The sequence below is a fragment of the Oncorhynchus mykiss genome, chromosome 12 (genome assembly GCF_057628025.1).
Source record: "Oncorhynchus mykiss isolate SJ-2025 chromosome 12, ASM5762802v1, whole genome shotgun sequence".
Taxonomy (NCBI): Eukaryota; Metazoa; Chordata; class Actinopteri; order Salmoniformes; family Salmonidae; genus Oncorhynchus; species Oncorhynchus mykiss.
In genome coordinates, this window is record NC_143033.1 from 23,010,847 (window position 1) to 23,024,177 (window position 13,331).

The 13,331-nt window shown below is 43.1% G+C and overlaps 1 protein-coding gene across 14 annotated transcripts in view; it reads left to right on the forward strand.

The window, feature by feature from the left end:
• LOC110537214 (AP2-associated protein kinase 1) overlaps positions 1–13,331 on the forward strand; it is a 112,078-nt gene that overhangs the window by 23,980 nt on the left and 74,767 nt on the right. For 11 of the 14 annotated variants that reach the window (XM_036937218.2, XM_090192020.1, XM_090192021.1 and 8 more), the window contains exons 2-9: positions 3,846–3,964; positions 4,214–4,322; positions 6,659–6,801; positions 7,329–7,450; positions 9,197–9,278; positions 9,665–9,797; positions 11,689–11,792; positions 12,559–12,653. In XM_036937218.2, coding sequence (XP_036793113.2) covers positions 3,846–3,964; positions 4,214–4,322; positions 6,659–6,801; positions 7,329–7,450; positions 9,197–9,278; positions 9,665–9,797; positions 11,689–11,792; positions 12,559–12,653 — 907 coding nt within the window. Of the gene's footprint in view, positions 1–3,845; positions 3,965–4,213; positions 4,323–6,658; positions 6,802–7,328; positions 8,724–9,196; positions 9,279–9,664; positions 9,798–11,688; positions 11,793–12,558; positions 12,654–13,331 lie in introns of all 14 variants that reach the window. The other 3 variants (XM_090192025.1, XM_090192024.1, XM_090192023.1) reach the window with 1 other exon arrangement.

Consider the following 13,331-nt stretch of genomic DNA (forward strand, 5'->3'; position numbering starts at 1 on the left):
TCTCCAAAAGAATGTGGTGATCGATGGTATCAAAAGCAGCACTAAGGTCTAGGAGCACGAGGACAGATGCAGAGCCTCGGTCCGATGCCATTAAAATGTCATTTACCACCTTCACAAGTGCCGTCTCAGTGCTATGATGGGGTCTAAAACCAGACTGAAGCATTTCGTATACATTGTTTGTCTTCAGGAAGGCAGTGAGTTGTTGCGCAACAGCCTTTTCTAAAATTTTTGAGAGGAATGGAAGATTCGATATAGGCCGATTAGTTTTTTATATTTTCTGGGTCAAGGTTTGGCTTTTTCAAGAGAGGCTTTATTACTGCCACTTTTAGTGAGTTTGGTACACATCCGGTGGATAGAGAGCCGTTTATTATGTTCAACATAGGAGGGCCAAGCACAGGAAGCAGCTCTTTCAGTAGTTTAGTTGGAATAGGGTCCAGTATGCAGCTTGAAGGTTTAGAGGCCATGATTATTTTCATCATTGTGTCAAGAGATATAGTACTAAAACACTTGAGTGTCTCTCTTGATCCTAGGTCCTGGCAGAGTTGTGCAGACTCAGGACAACTGAGCTTTGAAGGAATACGCAGATTTAAGGAAGAGTCCGTAATTTGCTTTCTAATAATCATAATCTTTTCCTCAAAGAAGTTCATGAATTTATCACTGCTAAAGTGAAAGTCATCCTCTCTTGGGGAATGCTGCTTTTTAGTTAGCTTTGCGACAGTATCAAAAAGGAATTTCGGATTGTTCTTATTTTCCTCAATTAAGTTAGAAAAATAGGATGATCGAGCAGCAGTAAGGGCTCTTCGGTACTGCACAGTACTGTCTTTCCAAGCTAGTCGGAAGACTTCCAGTTTGGTGTGGCGCCATTTCCGTTCCAATTTTCTGGAAGCTTGCTTCAGAGCTCGGGTATTTTCTGTGTACCAGGGAGCTAGTTTCTTATGAGAAATGTTTTTAGTTTTTAGGGGTGCAACTGCATCTAGGGTATTGCGCAAGGTAAAGTTGAGTTCCTCAGTTAGGTGGTTAACTGATTTTTGTCCTCTGGCGTCCTTGGGTAGGCAGAAGGAGTCTGGAAGGACATCAAGGAATCTTTGTGTTGTCTGTGAATTTATAGCACGACTTTTGATGATCCTTGGTTGGGGTCTGAGCAGATTATTTGTTGCAATTGCAAACGTAATAAAATGGTGGTCCGATAGTCCAGGATTATGAGGAAAAACATTAAGATCCACAACATTTATTCCATGGGACAAAACTAGGTCCAGCGTATGACTGTGACAGTGAGTGGGTCCAGAGACATGTTGGACAAAACCCACTGAGTCGATGATGGCTCCGAAAGCCTTTTGGAGTGGGTCTGTGGACTTTTCCATGTGAATATTAAAGTCACCAAAGATTAGAATATTATCCGCTATGACTACAAGGTCCGATAGGAATTCAGGGAACTCAGTGAGGAACGCTGTATATGGCCCAGGAGGCCTGTAAACAGTAGCTATAAAAAGTGATTGAGTAGGCTGCATAGATTTCATGACTAGAAGCTCAAAAGACGAAAACGTCATTTTTTTTTTTTGTAAATTGAAATTTGCTATCGTAAATGTTAGCAACACCTCCGCCTTTGCGGGATGCACGGGGGATATGGTCACTAGTGTAGCCAGGAGGTGAGGCCTCATTTAACACAGTAAATTCATCAGGCTTAAGCCATGTTTCAGTCAGGCCAATCACATCAAGATTATGATCAGTGATTAGTTCATTGACTATAATTGCCTTTGAAGTAAGGGATCTAACATTAAGTAGCCCTATTTTGAGATGTGAGGTATCATGATCTCTTTCAATAATGACAGGAATGGAGGTGGTCTTTATCCTAGTGAGATTGCTAAGGCGAACACCGCCATGTTTAGTTTTGCCCAACCTAGGTCGAGGCACAGACACGGTCTCAATGGTGATAGCTGAGCTGACTACACTGACTGTGCTAGTGGCAGACTCCACTATGCTGGCAGGCTGGCTAACAGCCTGCTGCCTGGCCTGCACCCTATTTCATTGTGGAGCTAGAGGAGTTAGAGCCCTGTCTATGTTGGTAGATAAAATGAGAGCACCCCTCCAGCTAGGATGGAGTCCGTCACTCCTCAGCAGGTCAGGCTTGGTCCTGTTTGTGGGTGAGTCCCAGAAAGAGGGCCAATTATCTACAAATTCTATCTTTTGGGAGGGGCAGAAAACAGTTTTCAACCAGCGATTGAGTTGTGAGACTCTGCTGTAGAGCTCATCACTCCCCCTAACTGGGAGGGGGCCAGAGACAATTACTCGATGCCGACACATCTTTCTAGCTGATTTACACGCAGAAGCTATGTTGCGCTTGGTGATCTCTGACTGTTTCATCCTAACATCGTTGGTGCCGACGTGGATAACAATATCTCTATACTCTCTACACTCGCCAGTTTTAGCTTTAGCCAGCACCATCTTCAGATTAGCCTTAACGTCGGTAGCCCTGCCCCCCGGTAAACAGTGTATGATCGCTGGATGATTCTCAAGTCTAATACTGCGGGTAATGGAGTCGCCAATGACTAGAGTTTTCAATTTGTCAGAGCTAATGGTGGGAAGCTTCGGCGTCTCAGACCCCGTAACGGGAGGAGTAGAGACCAGAGAAGACTCGGCCTCTGACTCCGACCCGCTGCTTAATGGGGAAAACCGGTTGAAAGTTTCTGTCGGCTGAATGAGCGACACCGGTTGAGCGTTCCTACAGCATTTCCTTCCAGAAACCGTGAGAAAGTTGTCCGGCTGCGGGGACTGTGCCAGGGGATTTATACTACTATCTGTACTTACTGGTGGCACAGACGCTGTTTCATCCTTTCCTACACTGAAATTACCCTTGCCTAGCGATTGCGTCTGAAGCTGGGCTTGTAGCTCAGCTATCCTCGCCGTAAGGCGAGTACAGCGACTGCAATTAGAAGGCATCATGTTAATGTTACTACTTAGCTTCGGCTGTTGGAGGTCCTGACGAATCGTGTCCAGATAAAGCGTCCGGAGTGAAAAAGTTGAGTAGGAAAAAACAAAAATATAAACGGTAATTAAAAAGTAAAAACCGTAAATTTGTCAGGTAGCAAAACAGGTTGGCAACAAAACGCACAGCAACTCAAAAACAAGTCTGCAAGTCATGTATGTCTCTACATGTCTCTACATTTCGAAAGTTTACTGAAAAATTTTCTGTTTCCATTAGGCCTGTCATGACATTTTTTATCTGATGTACTTTACTCACATAAAAAGGTTGGATTTAAACATGCTTAATGCCAAATAAAAATCCTACAAATTATTTGCCTCCTTTTAAAGATCATCGGGTTTCCAAGCCCAAAAACATTATCATGGTGTCTTTTTGTTCTAGTTTCATGAGGAATCACCAGTAAAGCCTTTTATCCCACTACTGTAATTTGGATGGCAGGTAGCCTAGTGGTTAGAGCGTTGGGCCAGTAACCGAAAGGTTGCTAGATCGAATCCCCGAGCTGTCGTCCTTCCCCTGAACAAGGCACTGTTCCAAGGCTGTCATTGTAAATAAGAATTAGTTCTTAATTAATTCCCTAGTTAATTAAAGGTAAATAATTACTATACTAGCCTTGATCTCAGTCATACTGAGACCAAGGTCTATTTTACAGATGAGCCCTGAATTACATAAATTACAGATCCATATAACACATCCATATAAATACAAAATGCAAGCAGTTCTTGATACCTGAATACACTTGAAAGTGATTTGTTCCTGACGTGGAGTATCTCTTATATTCAGTTTTCTCTATTACTTCAGACTTCCAATGGTTGCTTGCCTCCAAACACTGAACATTTAATTTGGTCTCATTCACTCTATATCACAGGGGGGTTTGCAATTGTGTTCCTGGTACGAACCAGCCAGGGGCTCCGCTGTGCCCTCAAGAGGATGTATGTCAACAATGAGCACGACCTGCAGGTGTGCAAGCGAGAGATCCAGATTATGGTGAGTTGCTGTGGGATTACCCCACGGCATGCTTGAAAAGGGAGCTATTAAGTCTAGTTCTCTCCTTTGCTCACATGAAAACACATACATGACACGCATACAGGCAGCTCTACAAACTGCAGCATGTTATGTATCAGCAACGATGATTTGCAACCAAATTATCCTCAGGAGACAAAGTTTGAATTTGAGTGGCATGATAATGTTCACTCTGTCTTTTATTGTAATGTGGTTGTCCTTGTGCTATCGCAGAAGGACCTGGTCGGCCATAAGAACATTGTTGGCTATCTGGACTCTAGTATCACCACTTGTGGAGGAGGAGATGTGTGGGAAGTGCTCATCCTCATGGACTACTGTAAAGGTGAGTGTTTACTGAAGGATCTGTGTTCAATCAAGTGTAGTTCATTCCTCAAAAGTGACTATGAAAGGTAGAAATAAAGGTGGGCCACTGTCACTCCACTTGTAGTCCACCTGAGGGCGCTTTCTGTCTAACTATATTCTGTCCTCCATATAGGCTGTGGTGGTGACTTTCTTTAAATGTTGTGTTTAACCGTTCAGTTGTTCCACAAAAAAATGTGAAGGTGTAGATAATGTGATTGTTTAAGCGTATCTCTAGGAAATACTTGTTTTAAATCAAAGCCTTGTTTTTTTCAGGACTGTTCAGATCAAACATTTCTTACTTCTGTCTTTGTATCTTTGCAACTCATTTGACTTCTGTGCTGCACCAGGTTGTTTTCCCAGGATGTGAATGCATGTTCAAACTTGCGGTTCTAAGAATGTATAAAATAGGCCTGTGTGAACTAAAAACCTACCCCCTTTAAGAAAAATATGTTTCCTTTGAACTGTGAATGTTGCCATTATTTTGCGAGTGTTTTTATCCATTGTGACATTGGGCTTTCTAGCACTCTTTCACTCCAAGGCTAACTTTACGTATCACGCTAACAGCTGGTCAAGCACGGCCAATCTGGGGTCATATATTTCATTCTTTCTTTCATTCACAGAATAATTTGCTCTTAATAATGGAATGATAGAGCAGCCTAACATTTTCCGCTCTATTGGAGAACTGTCACAATGAAGAGGACACTTAAGTGTTCATTGAAAGACAACACATGTCTGAAATTATTAAAAGGTTGTGAGGTTATGAATTGGCTCTAAGTTTTGTGTATTGGACAATTTTTTATTTAATTTTATCTCTGTGGCTCAACCTTGAAGACCATACATACTGTAGAGACGGTTTTATAAATGTATCAACATGTTGATAATACAATGTTTGATATACTGTACAGTAGATCCTACTACTCAGACTGCATTTCCTTCAGTGAGCTTTATCCCGATTTTCATACCGTCATACTGTTTCTGTACCATACCGGGGTGTACGATTTTACCAATTATGCACACAAGGGGCGCTATTTCAACAAAAAACTAATAAATATAAACATTTTAACTCAGCAAAAAAAGAAACATCCCCTTTTCAGGACCCTGTTTTTCAAAGATAATTCATAAATATTCAAATAACTTCACAGATCTTCATTGTAAAGGGTTTTAAAACTGTTTCCCATGCTTGTTCAATGAACAATTAATGAACATGCACCTGTGGAACGGTCATTAAGACACTAACAGCTTACAGACAGTAGGTAATTAAGGTCACATTTATGAAAACTTAGGACACTAAAGAGGCCTTTCTACTGACTCTGGGGAAAAAAACAAAAGAAAGATGCCCAGGGTCCCTGCTCATCTGCGTGAACGTGCCTTAGGCATGCTGCAAGGAGGCATGAGGACTACAGATGTGGCCAGGGCAATACATTTCAATGTCTGTACTGTGAGACTGCTAAGACAGCGCTACAGAGACAGGACAGACAGCTAATCGTTTTCGCAGTGTCAGACCACATGTAACAACACATGCACCGGATCGATACATCCGAACATCACACCTGCGGGACACGTACAGGATGGCAACAACAACTGCCCGAGTTACACCAGGAACGCACAATCCCTCCATCAGTGCTCAGACTGTCCGCAATGGACTGAGAGAGGCTGGACTGACGGCTTGTAGGCCTGTTGTAAGGCAGGTCCTCACCAGACATCACCGACAACAACGTCGTCTATGGGCACAAACCCACCGTCGCTGGACCAGACAGGAATGGCAAAAAGTGCTCTTCACTTGCCTATGGGCACAAACCCACCGTTGCTGGACCAGACAGAATTGCTCTTTGACGAATTGCGGTTTTGTCACATCAGGGGTGATGGTTCAGATTCACATTTATCTTTGAAGGAATGAGCGTTACACTTTTAGCCACTTAGCTAGCAAGTTAGCAAACCAAATGCATAGCTGGAGCCCCTGAGCTGGATGTAATTTATTTGAGACATCTTAGATTTTTTATAGTTCTACTTCACTTATAGTTAGTTATAAGCAGTGGCGCAGCACGCACCCCAGCAGCCCACTGCGATGTTGAAAATCATATTGTTGGTATTTTGAAACACCCTGGTATACGGTATATTGCTCAAGCCTAGTAAGCTTCCACATCATAGCTATATAACACCATGTGCAACCACTGAGTAAAGGCCCCTATTGTGAAGTGGTCATTTTAGATTATCAAGAGACTGAGTCTGAGTGCAAGATAGGTGTGACTGAGTGTGGCTGTAAGCTCCATTCCCAGTGTGTGTTCAGTAATGAAATTGTGTGGTGTATCTTTGCAGGAGGCCAGGTGGTGAACCTAATGAACCAGCGTCTGCAGACAGGCTTCACCGAGGCAGAGGTACTGCAGATATTCTGTGATACGTGTGACGCCGTGTCTCGACTGCACCAGGGCAAGACACCCATCATCCACAGGGACCTTAAGGTATGCGGAGGACAGATGTATGATTTTAATTTGATCACCCGGTTGCAGGAGAACTTTCCTGCAATGTGGGAAATGTAAAACTTAGTGTATTTGAGGTTTAAAAAAGCTTCTGAAGTTTGTAATTTCCACTTTGATATTTCAGACATGATTTTCCCTTACGAATGATGTATCAACCCCCCCAAAAATTCCATTAATTATAATTCACCTGAAAATTCACTGTTGCTGCAGGATTATTTTCCTGCTGTAGCAAACTGGCTCAAATTAAGATCCTACATCTGTAGGAACCCTCTCCTGTGTTTTCTCCCACCTCCCTTCTCTGCTCTTGGTCCCTCTCTCCTCATCTTCTTATTGGCTTAGTCTTGCTGTTATATAGGCAAGCTGTTACCGGTATTTATATATGCCATTCAGCAGACAATTTTTTTTATCCAATTCACATTATATATTTTTTAAATAGCGTGACCATTACGTGACTCATTCTGTAGTTCTCTGGCTCTGTTTGACTCTTCTTCTCTTTTGTGTTTCTGCAGGTGGAAAACATCCTGTTACATGATAAGGGTCACTACGTGCTGTGTGACTTCGGAAGCGCCACCAATAAGTTCCAGAACCCACAGACCGAAGGAGTGCCAGTAGTCGATGAGGAAATAAAAAAGTTTGTCAACCGACAGTCAGAAGTTTACATACAACTTAGCCAAATACATTTAAACTCAGTTTTTCACAATTCCTGACATTTAATCCTAGTAAAGATTCCCTGTCTTAGGTCAGTTAGGATCACCACTTTATTTTAATAATGTGAAATGTCAGAATAATAGTAGAGCGAATTATTTATTTCAGCTTTTATTTCTTTCATCGCATTCCCAGTGGGTCAGAAGTTTACATATACTCAATTAGTATTTGGTAGCATTGCCTTTAAATTGTTTAATGTGGGTCAAATGTTTCGGGTAGCTTTCCACAAGCTTCCCACAATAAGTTGGGTGAATTCCTCCTGACAGAGCTGATGTAACTGAGTCAGGGTTGTAGGCCTCCTTGCTCGCACATGCTTTTTCAGTTCTGCCCACAAATTGTATATAGGATTGAGGTCAGGGCTTTGTGATGGCCACTCCAATACCTTGCCTTTGTTGTCCTTAAGTCATTTTGCCACAACTTTGGAAGTATGCTTGGGGTCATTGCCCATTTGGAAGACCCATTTGTGACCAAGCTTCAACTTCCTGATTGATGTCTTGAGATGTTGCTTCAATATATCCACATAATTTTCCTATTTCATGATGCCATCTATTTTGTGAAGCGCACCAGTCCCTCCTGCAGCAAAGCACCCCCACAAAATGATCTTGCCAACCCTGTGCTTCACGGTTGGGATGGTGTTCTTCGGCTTGCAAGCATCCCCCTTTTTCCTCCAAACATAACGATGGTCATTATGGCAAAACAGTTCTATTTTTGTTTCATCAGACCAAAGGACATTTCTCCAAAAAGTAAGATGTTTGTCCCCATGTGCAAACTGTAGTCTGGCTTTTTTATGGCGGTTTTGGAGCAGTGGCTTCTTCCTTGCTGAGCGAACTTTCAGGTTATGTCGATATAGGATTTGTTTTACTGTGGCTTTAGATACTTTTGTACCTGTTTCCTCCAGTATCTTCACAAGGTCCTTTGCTGTTGTTCTTGGATTGAATTGCACTTTTCGCACCAAAGTACGTTCATCTCTAGGAGACAGAACGCGTCTCCCTCCTGAGCGGTATGACGGCTGAGTGGTCCCATGGTGTTTATACTTGCTTACTATTGTTTGTACAGATGAACGTGGTACCTTCAGGCATTTGGAAATCTCTCCCAAGGATGAACCAGAGTTGTGGAGGTCTACAATTGTTTTTCTTAGGTCTTGGCTGATTTGTTTTGATTTTCCCATGATGTCAAGCAACCAGGCACTGAGTTTGAAGGTAGGCCTTGAAATACATCCACAGGTACACCTCCAATTGACTCAAATTATGTCAATTAACCTATCAGAAGCTTCTAAAGCCATGGCATAATTTTCTGGAATTTTCCAAGCAGTTTAAAGGCACAGTCAACTGTGATACAGTGAATTATAAGTGAAATAATTTGTCTGTAAACAACTGTGGGAAAAATTATGTCCTTACCGACTTGCCAAACTATAGTTTGTTAACAAGAAATTTGTGAAGTGATTGAAAACTAGTTTTAATGACTTCAACCTAAGAGTATGTAAACTTACGACTTCAACTGTATATGCGTACCATTTCCTGCCATTTCATTTTTTTTGAAAAAAACTTTTTTACAGCCATAGAAAAGTCCTTTCAAAGTCCACCTGAGCCGAGCCTTTTCAAAGTTAGTGTTCGTTAGATAAAGCTTATGATGTTCATCTTCCTGTTTGTGACCTTGTTCTGTTCTCTCTCAGGTACACCACTCTGTCATATCGTGCTCCTGAGATGGTAAACCTCTACAACAGCAAGATTATCACTACTAAAGCTGACATATGGGTGAGTGGATGTTGTATTTTAGATCTATGCTTTAGTCATAGTATCAGTGCCAGCTTCTGATTTGTATGGGGCTTTTTTACAATACACTTTTCAGCAATTTGTCACAGAATGCCCATGAAAATGTTAAAGAATATAAATAAACTAAATGAAAACTTATAGCAAGTCTTTGGCCAGTGGCAATAGGAATCTCAGGTAGTTGGTACAGTAGGACATTTGAAAAGACATATTTGTGTGGAGAAGCCTTTCCCATCTTGTTTCTCAAGGCATTTGGATGTTTGTTCTAAATGTTATATAACTTAATTAGTGTGTGTGTGTGTTGATGCAGGTAGCCTAGAGGTTAAGAGCATTGTGTTTGTGTGGTGTGTGTGTTCCCTCCCTCCCTCCAGGCAATGGGCTGTTTGCTGTATAAGCTGTGCTACTTCACTCTACCCTTTGGGGAGAGCCAGGTGGCCATCTGTGATGGCAGTTTCACCATTCCTGACAATTCCCGCTACTCCTACGACCTGCACTGCCTCATCCGTCAGTATTCCACCACTCACTGTATCTGCTATGAAAATTAGTGTAGATTCTACAGTGACATTACATATTTTAGAAGTACACTATATTTACAAAAGTATGTGGACACCCCTTCAAATTAGTGGATTCCGCTGTTTTAGCCACACCCATTGCAGACGGGTATAAAATTGAGCACACCGCCATGCAATCTCCATAGACAAACACTGGCAGTAGAATGGCCTTGCTGAAGAGCTTAGTGACTTTCAACGTGGCACCGTCATAGGATGCCACCTTTCCAACAAGTCAGTTTGTTAAATGTTTGCCCTGCAAGAGCTTCCCCGGTCAACTGTAAGCTGTGTTATTGTAAATTAGAAACGTTTAAGAGCAGCAATGGCTCAGCCTTGAAGCGCTAGGCAACACAAGCTCACAAAACGGGACTGCTGAAGCGAATCGTGTTTAAAAATCGTCTGTCCTCCATTGCAACACTCACTACCGAGTTCCAAACTGTCTCTGAATGTAACATCAGCACAAAGCTGTTCGTCAGGGGCCTCATGAAATGGGTTTCCATGGCCGAGCAGCCGCACACAAGCCTAAGATCACCATGCCCAATGCCGAGCGTCGGCTGGAGTATTGTAAAGCTCGCCGCCATTAAGGCAGTGGATACGCATTCTCTGGAGTGATGAGTTATGCTCCACCATCTGGCAGTCCAACGGACTAATCTGGGTTTGGCGATGCCAGGAGAACGCTACCTGCGCCAATGCGTAGTGCCAACTGTAGATTTTGGTGGAGGAGGAATAATGGTCTGGGGCTGTTTTTCATGGTTCGGGCTAGGCCCCTTAGTTCTGGTGAAGGGAAATCTTAATGCTACAGCATAAAATCAAATCAAATTGTATTAGTCACATGCGCCGAATACAACTGGTGTAGACCTTACAGTGAAATGCCCTATCCAACAATGCAGTTTAGTGCTTGCTGTGCAGTAGCAGAGAGAACAGTCTCTGACTAGGGTGCCTGGATTCTTTGACAATTTTTAGGGCCTTCCTCTGACACCGCCTGGTGTAGAGGTCCTGGATGGCAGGAAGCTTGGCCCCGGTGATGTTCTGGGCCGTTCGCACTACCCTCTGTCGTGCCTTGAGATCGGAGGCCAAGCAGTTGCCATACCAGGAAGTGATGCAACCATGCTCTTGATGGTGCAGCTGTAGAGCCTTTTGAGGATCTGAGGACCCATGCCAAATCTTTTCAGTCTCCTGAGGGGGAATAGGTTTCGTCTTACCCTCTTCACGACTGTCTTGACCTTCTAGACATTTCTGAATTATTCTAGACGATTGTGTGATTCTAACTTGGTGCAACAGTTTGGGGAAGGCCCTTTCCTGTTTCAGCATGACAATGCCCCCGTGCACAAAGCAAGGTCTATACAGAAATGTTTTGTTGAGATTGGTGTGGAAGAACTTGACTGGCCTACACAGAGCCCTGACCTCAATCCCATTGAACACCTTTGGGATGATTTGGAACGCCGACTGTGAGCCAGGCCTAATCGCTCAACATTAGTGCACGACCTCACTAATGATATTGTGGCTGAATGGAAGCAAGTCTCCCCAGCAATGTTCCAACATCTAGTGGACAGCCTTAACCAGAAGAGTGGAGGCTGTTATAGCAGTAAAGGGGGACCATCTCCATATTAATGCCCATGATTTTGGAATGAGATGTTTGATGAGCAGGTGTCCACATACTTTTGTTCACTTAGTGTATATAGTATCAGTTCTGTACAACGTGTTACCTCTTCATCTAACCATGCTTAATCTACCCGTTGTGGGATAGTCAGTGTGTTGCTTTTGTCTCTTATGTTGTGGTTTGATTGGTGTCTCACTTTTTCTCTCTCATTTCCACCTCTCCTTCTCATTCTGTTTGTGTTTGTCAGGGTACATGCTGGAGCCCGACCCTGACAAAAGACCTGACATCTACCAGGTGTCCTACTTTGCTTTTAAACACGCTCGTCGGGACTGCCCTGTTCAGAATGTTAAGGTCAGTCTTTCTCTGCTCAGCGGAAAGTCTACACTGAGTGCACAAAATATTAGGAACACCTTCCTATTATTGAGTTGCACTGCCTTTTGCGCTCAGAACAGCCTCAGTTCATTGGGGCATGGACTCTACAAGGTGTCAAACGCATTCCACAGGGATGCAGGCCCATGTTGACTCCAATGCTTCCCACAGTTGTGTGAAGTTGGCTGGGTGTCCTTTGATTGGTGGACCATTCTTGAGTCACAGGAAACTGTTGAGTGTGAAAAACCCAGCAGTGTTGCAGTTCTTGACGCACTCAAACTGGTGCGCATGGCACCTACTACCATACCCTGCTCAAAGGCGCTTAAAACTTTTGTTTTGCCCATTCACCTTCTGAATGGCACATCTCAATTATTTCAAGGCTTAGAAATCATTCTTTAACCTGTCTCCTCCCCTTCCTCGACACTGATTTTGAAGTGGATTTAACAAGTGACATCAATAAGGGATTATAGCTTTCACCTGATTTCACCTAGTCAGTCTATGTCATGGAAAGAACAGGTGTCCTTAATGTTTTGTACACTCTGTGTATGTGGGTCAGTCAATCTCTGTTCTAGGGTGTCTCTCTCTAGTGTTTCCTGTATGTTTGTCTCTCTCTGCTCTGAGATTGGCCTCAGGTCAGATCTACCAATGTTCTATTCAATCCATGCCTGAATCTACTGAATGTGCTTGTCATATGGATCCATTCCCTCCCAAATATGAATTTACAATACTTTTACCTCTAATCATATAGAACTCTCCAATTCCTGCTCAACTCCCTGAGCCAATCAAAGCCAGTGAGGCTGCTGCAGCGAAGAAGAACCAGAGCCAGACACAGAGTAAGGCCAGGTAGGTTTGTGGTGTTTGTTATACAGGGGGCTGCCTGAGTAATCTTGTAGTTGTTGTTATTATACGCAGCAGTATTGAGGCCAGTATCCATGTTTTTTTAGTTGTGTGTTCTCTGTTCTGCTTTAACATCATTCATAAGGTAATTTCATACCATTGACATCTTGTTCCAAGATGGCGTAGCAGTCAGACGTCTTTGTCTTGTCTCGTCCCATGTGTATATCTTTTTCTTCGCATTATTTTTAATATTTTTCCTAAACCGCAACTTCAAAATACTCTCCTGCAACCCGCCTCACCCAATGTGGTGTGGATCCTTTTTTTCCCCCCCTAAAGTATTTCTATTTACCTCTGAACTGGAATAACTCAACTGAAGCTAGCTAGCTACCAGCTATCAATCAGCTAACCACTGCTAGCGGTCATCAGCTAACCTTTAGCTCGGAAAGCTCTTGCCAGTTTGTACAATGCTCTTCAAACCAGAGCATACCGGACCTATTTTTCTCTCTATATCACCGGAGTCCTACCACAAACTCTGAATATTTTCATCTGGATCATCACAGCTAGCTAACCGCAACCCGGGTTGACTACTCCTGGCTAACGTTTCTGTCCCGGAGCTAGCACCAACTAGCCTGGGGCTAGCCCATGCTAGACCCATCCCCCGGCTCACTCCTGAGCTACAATATC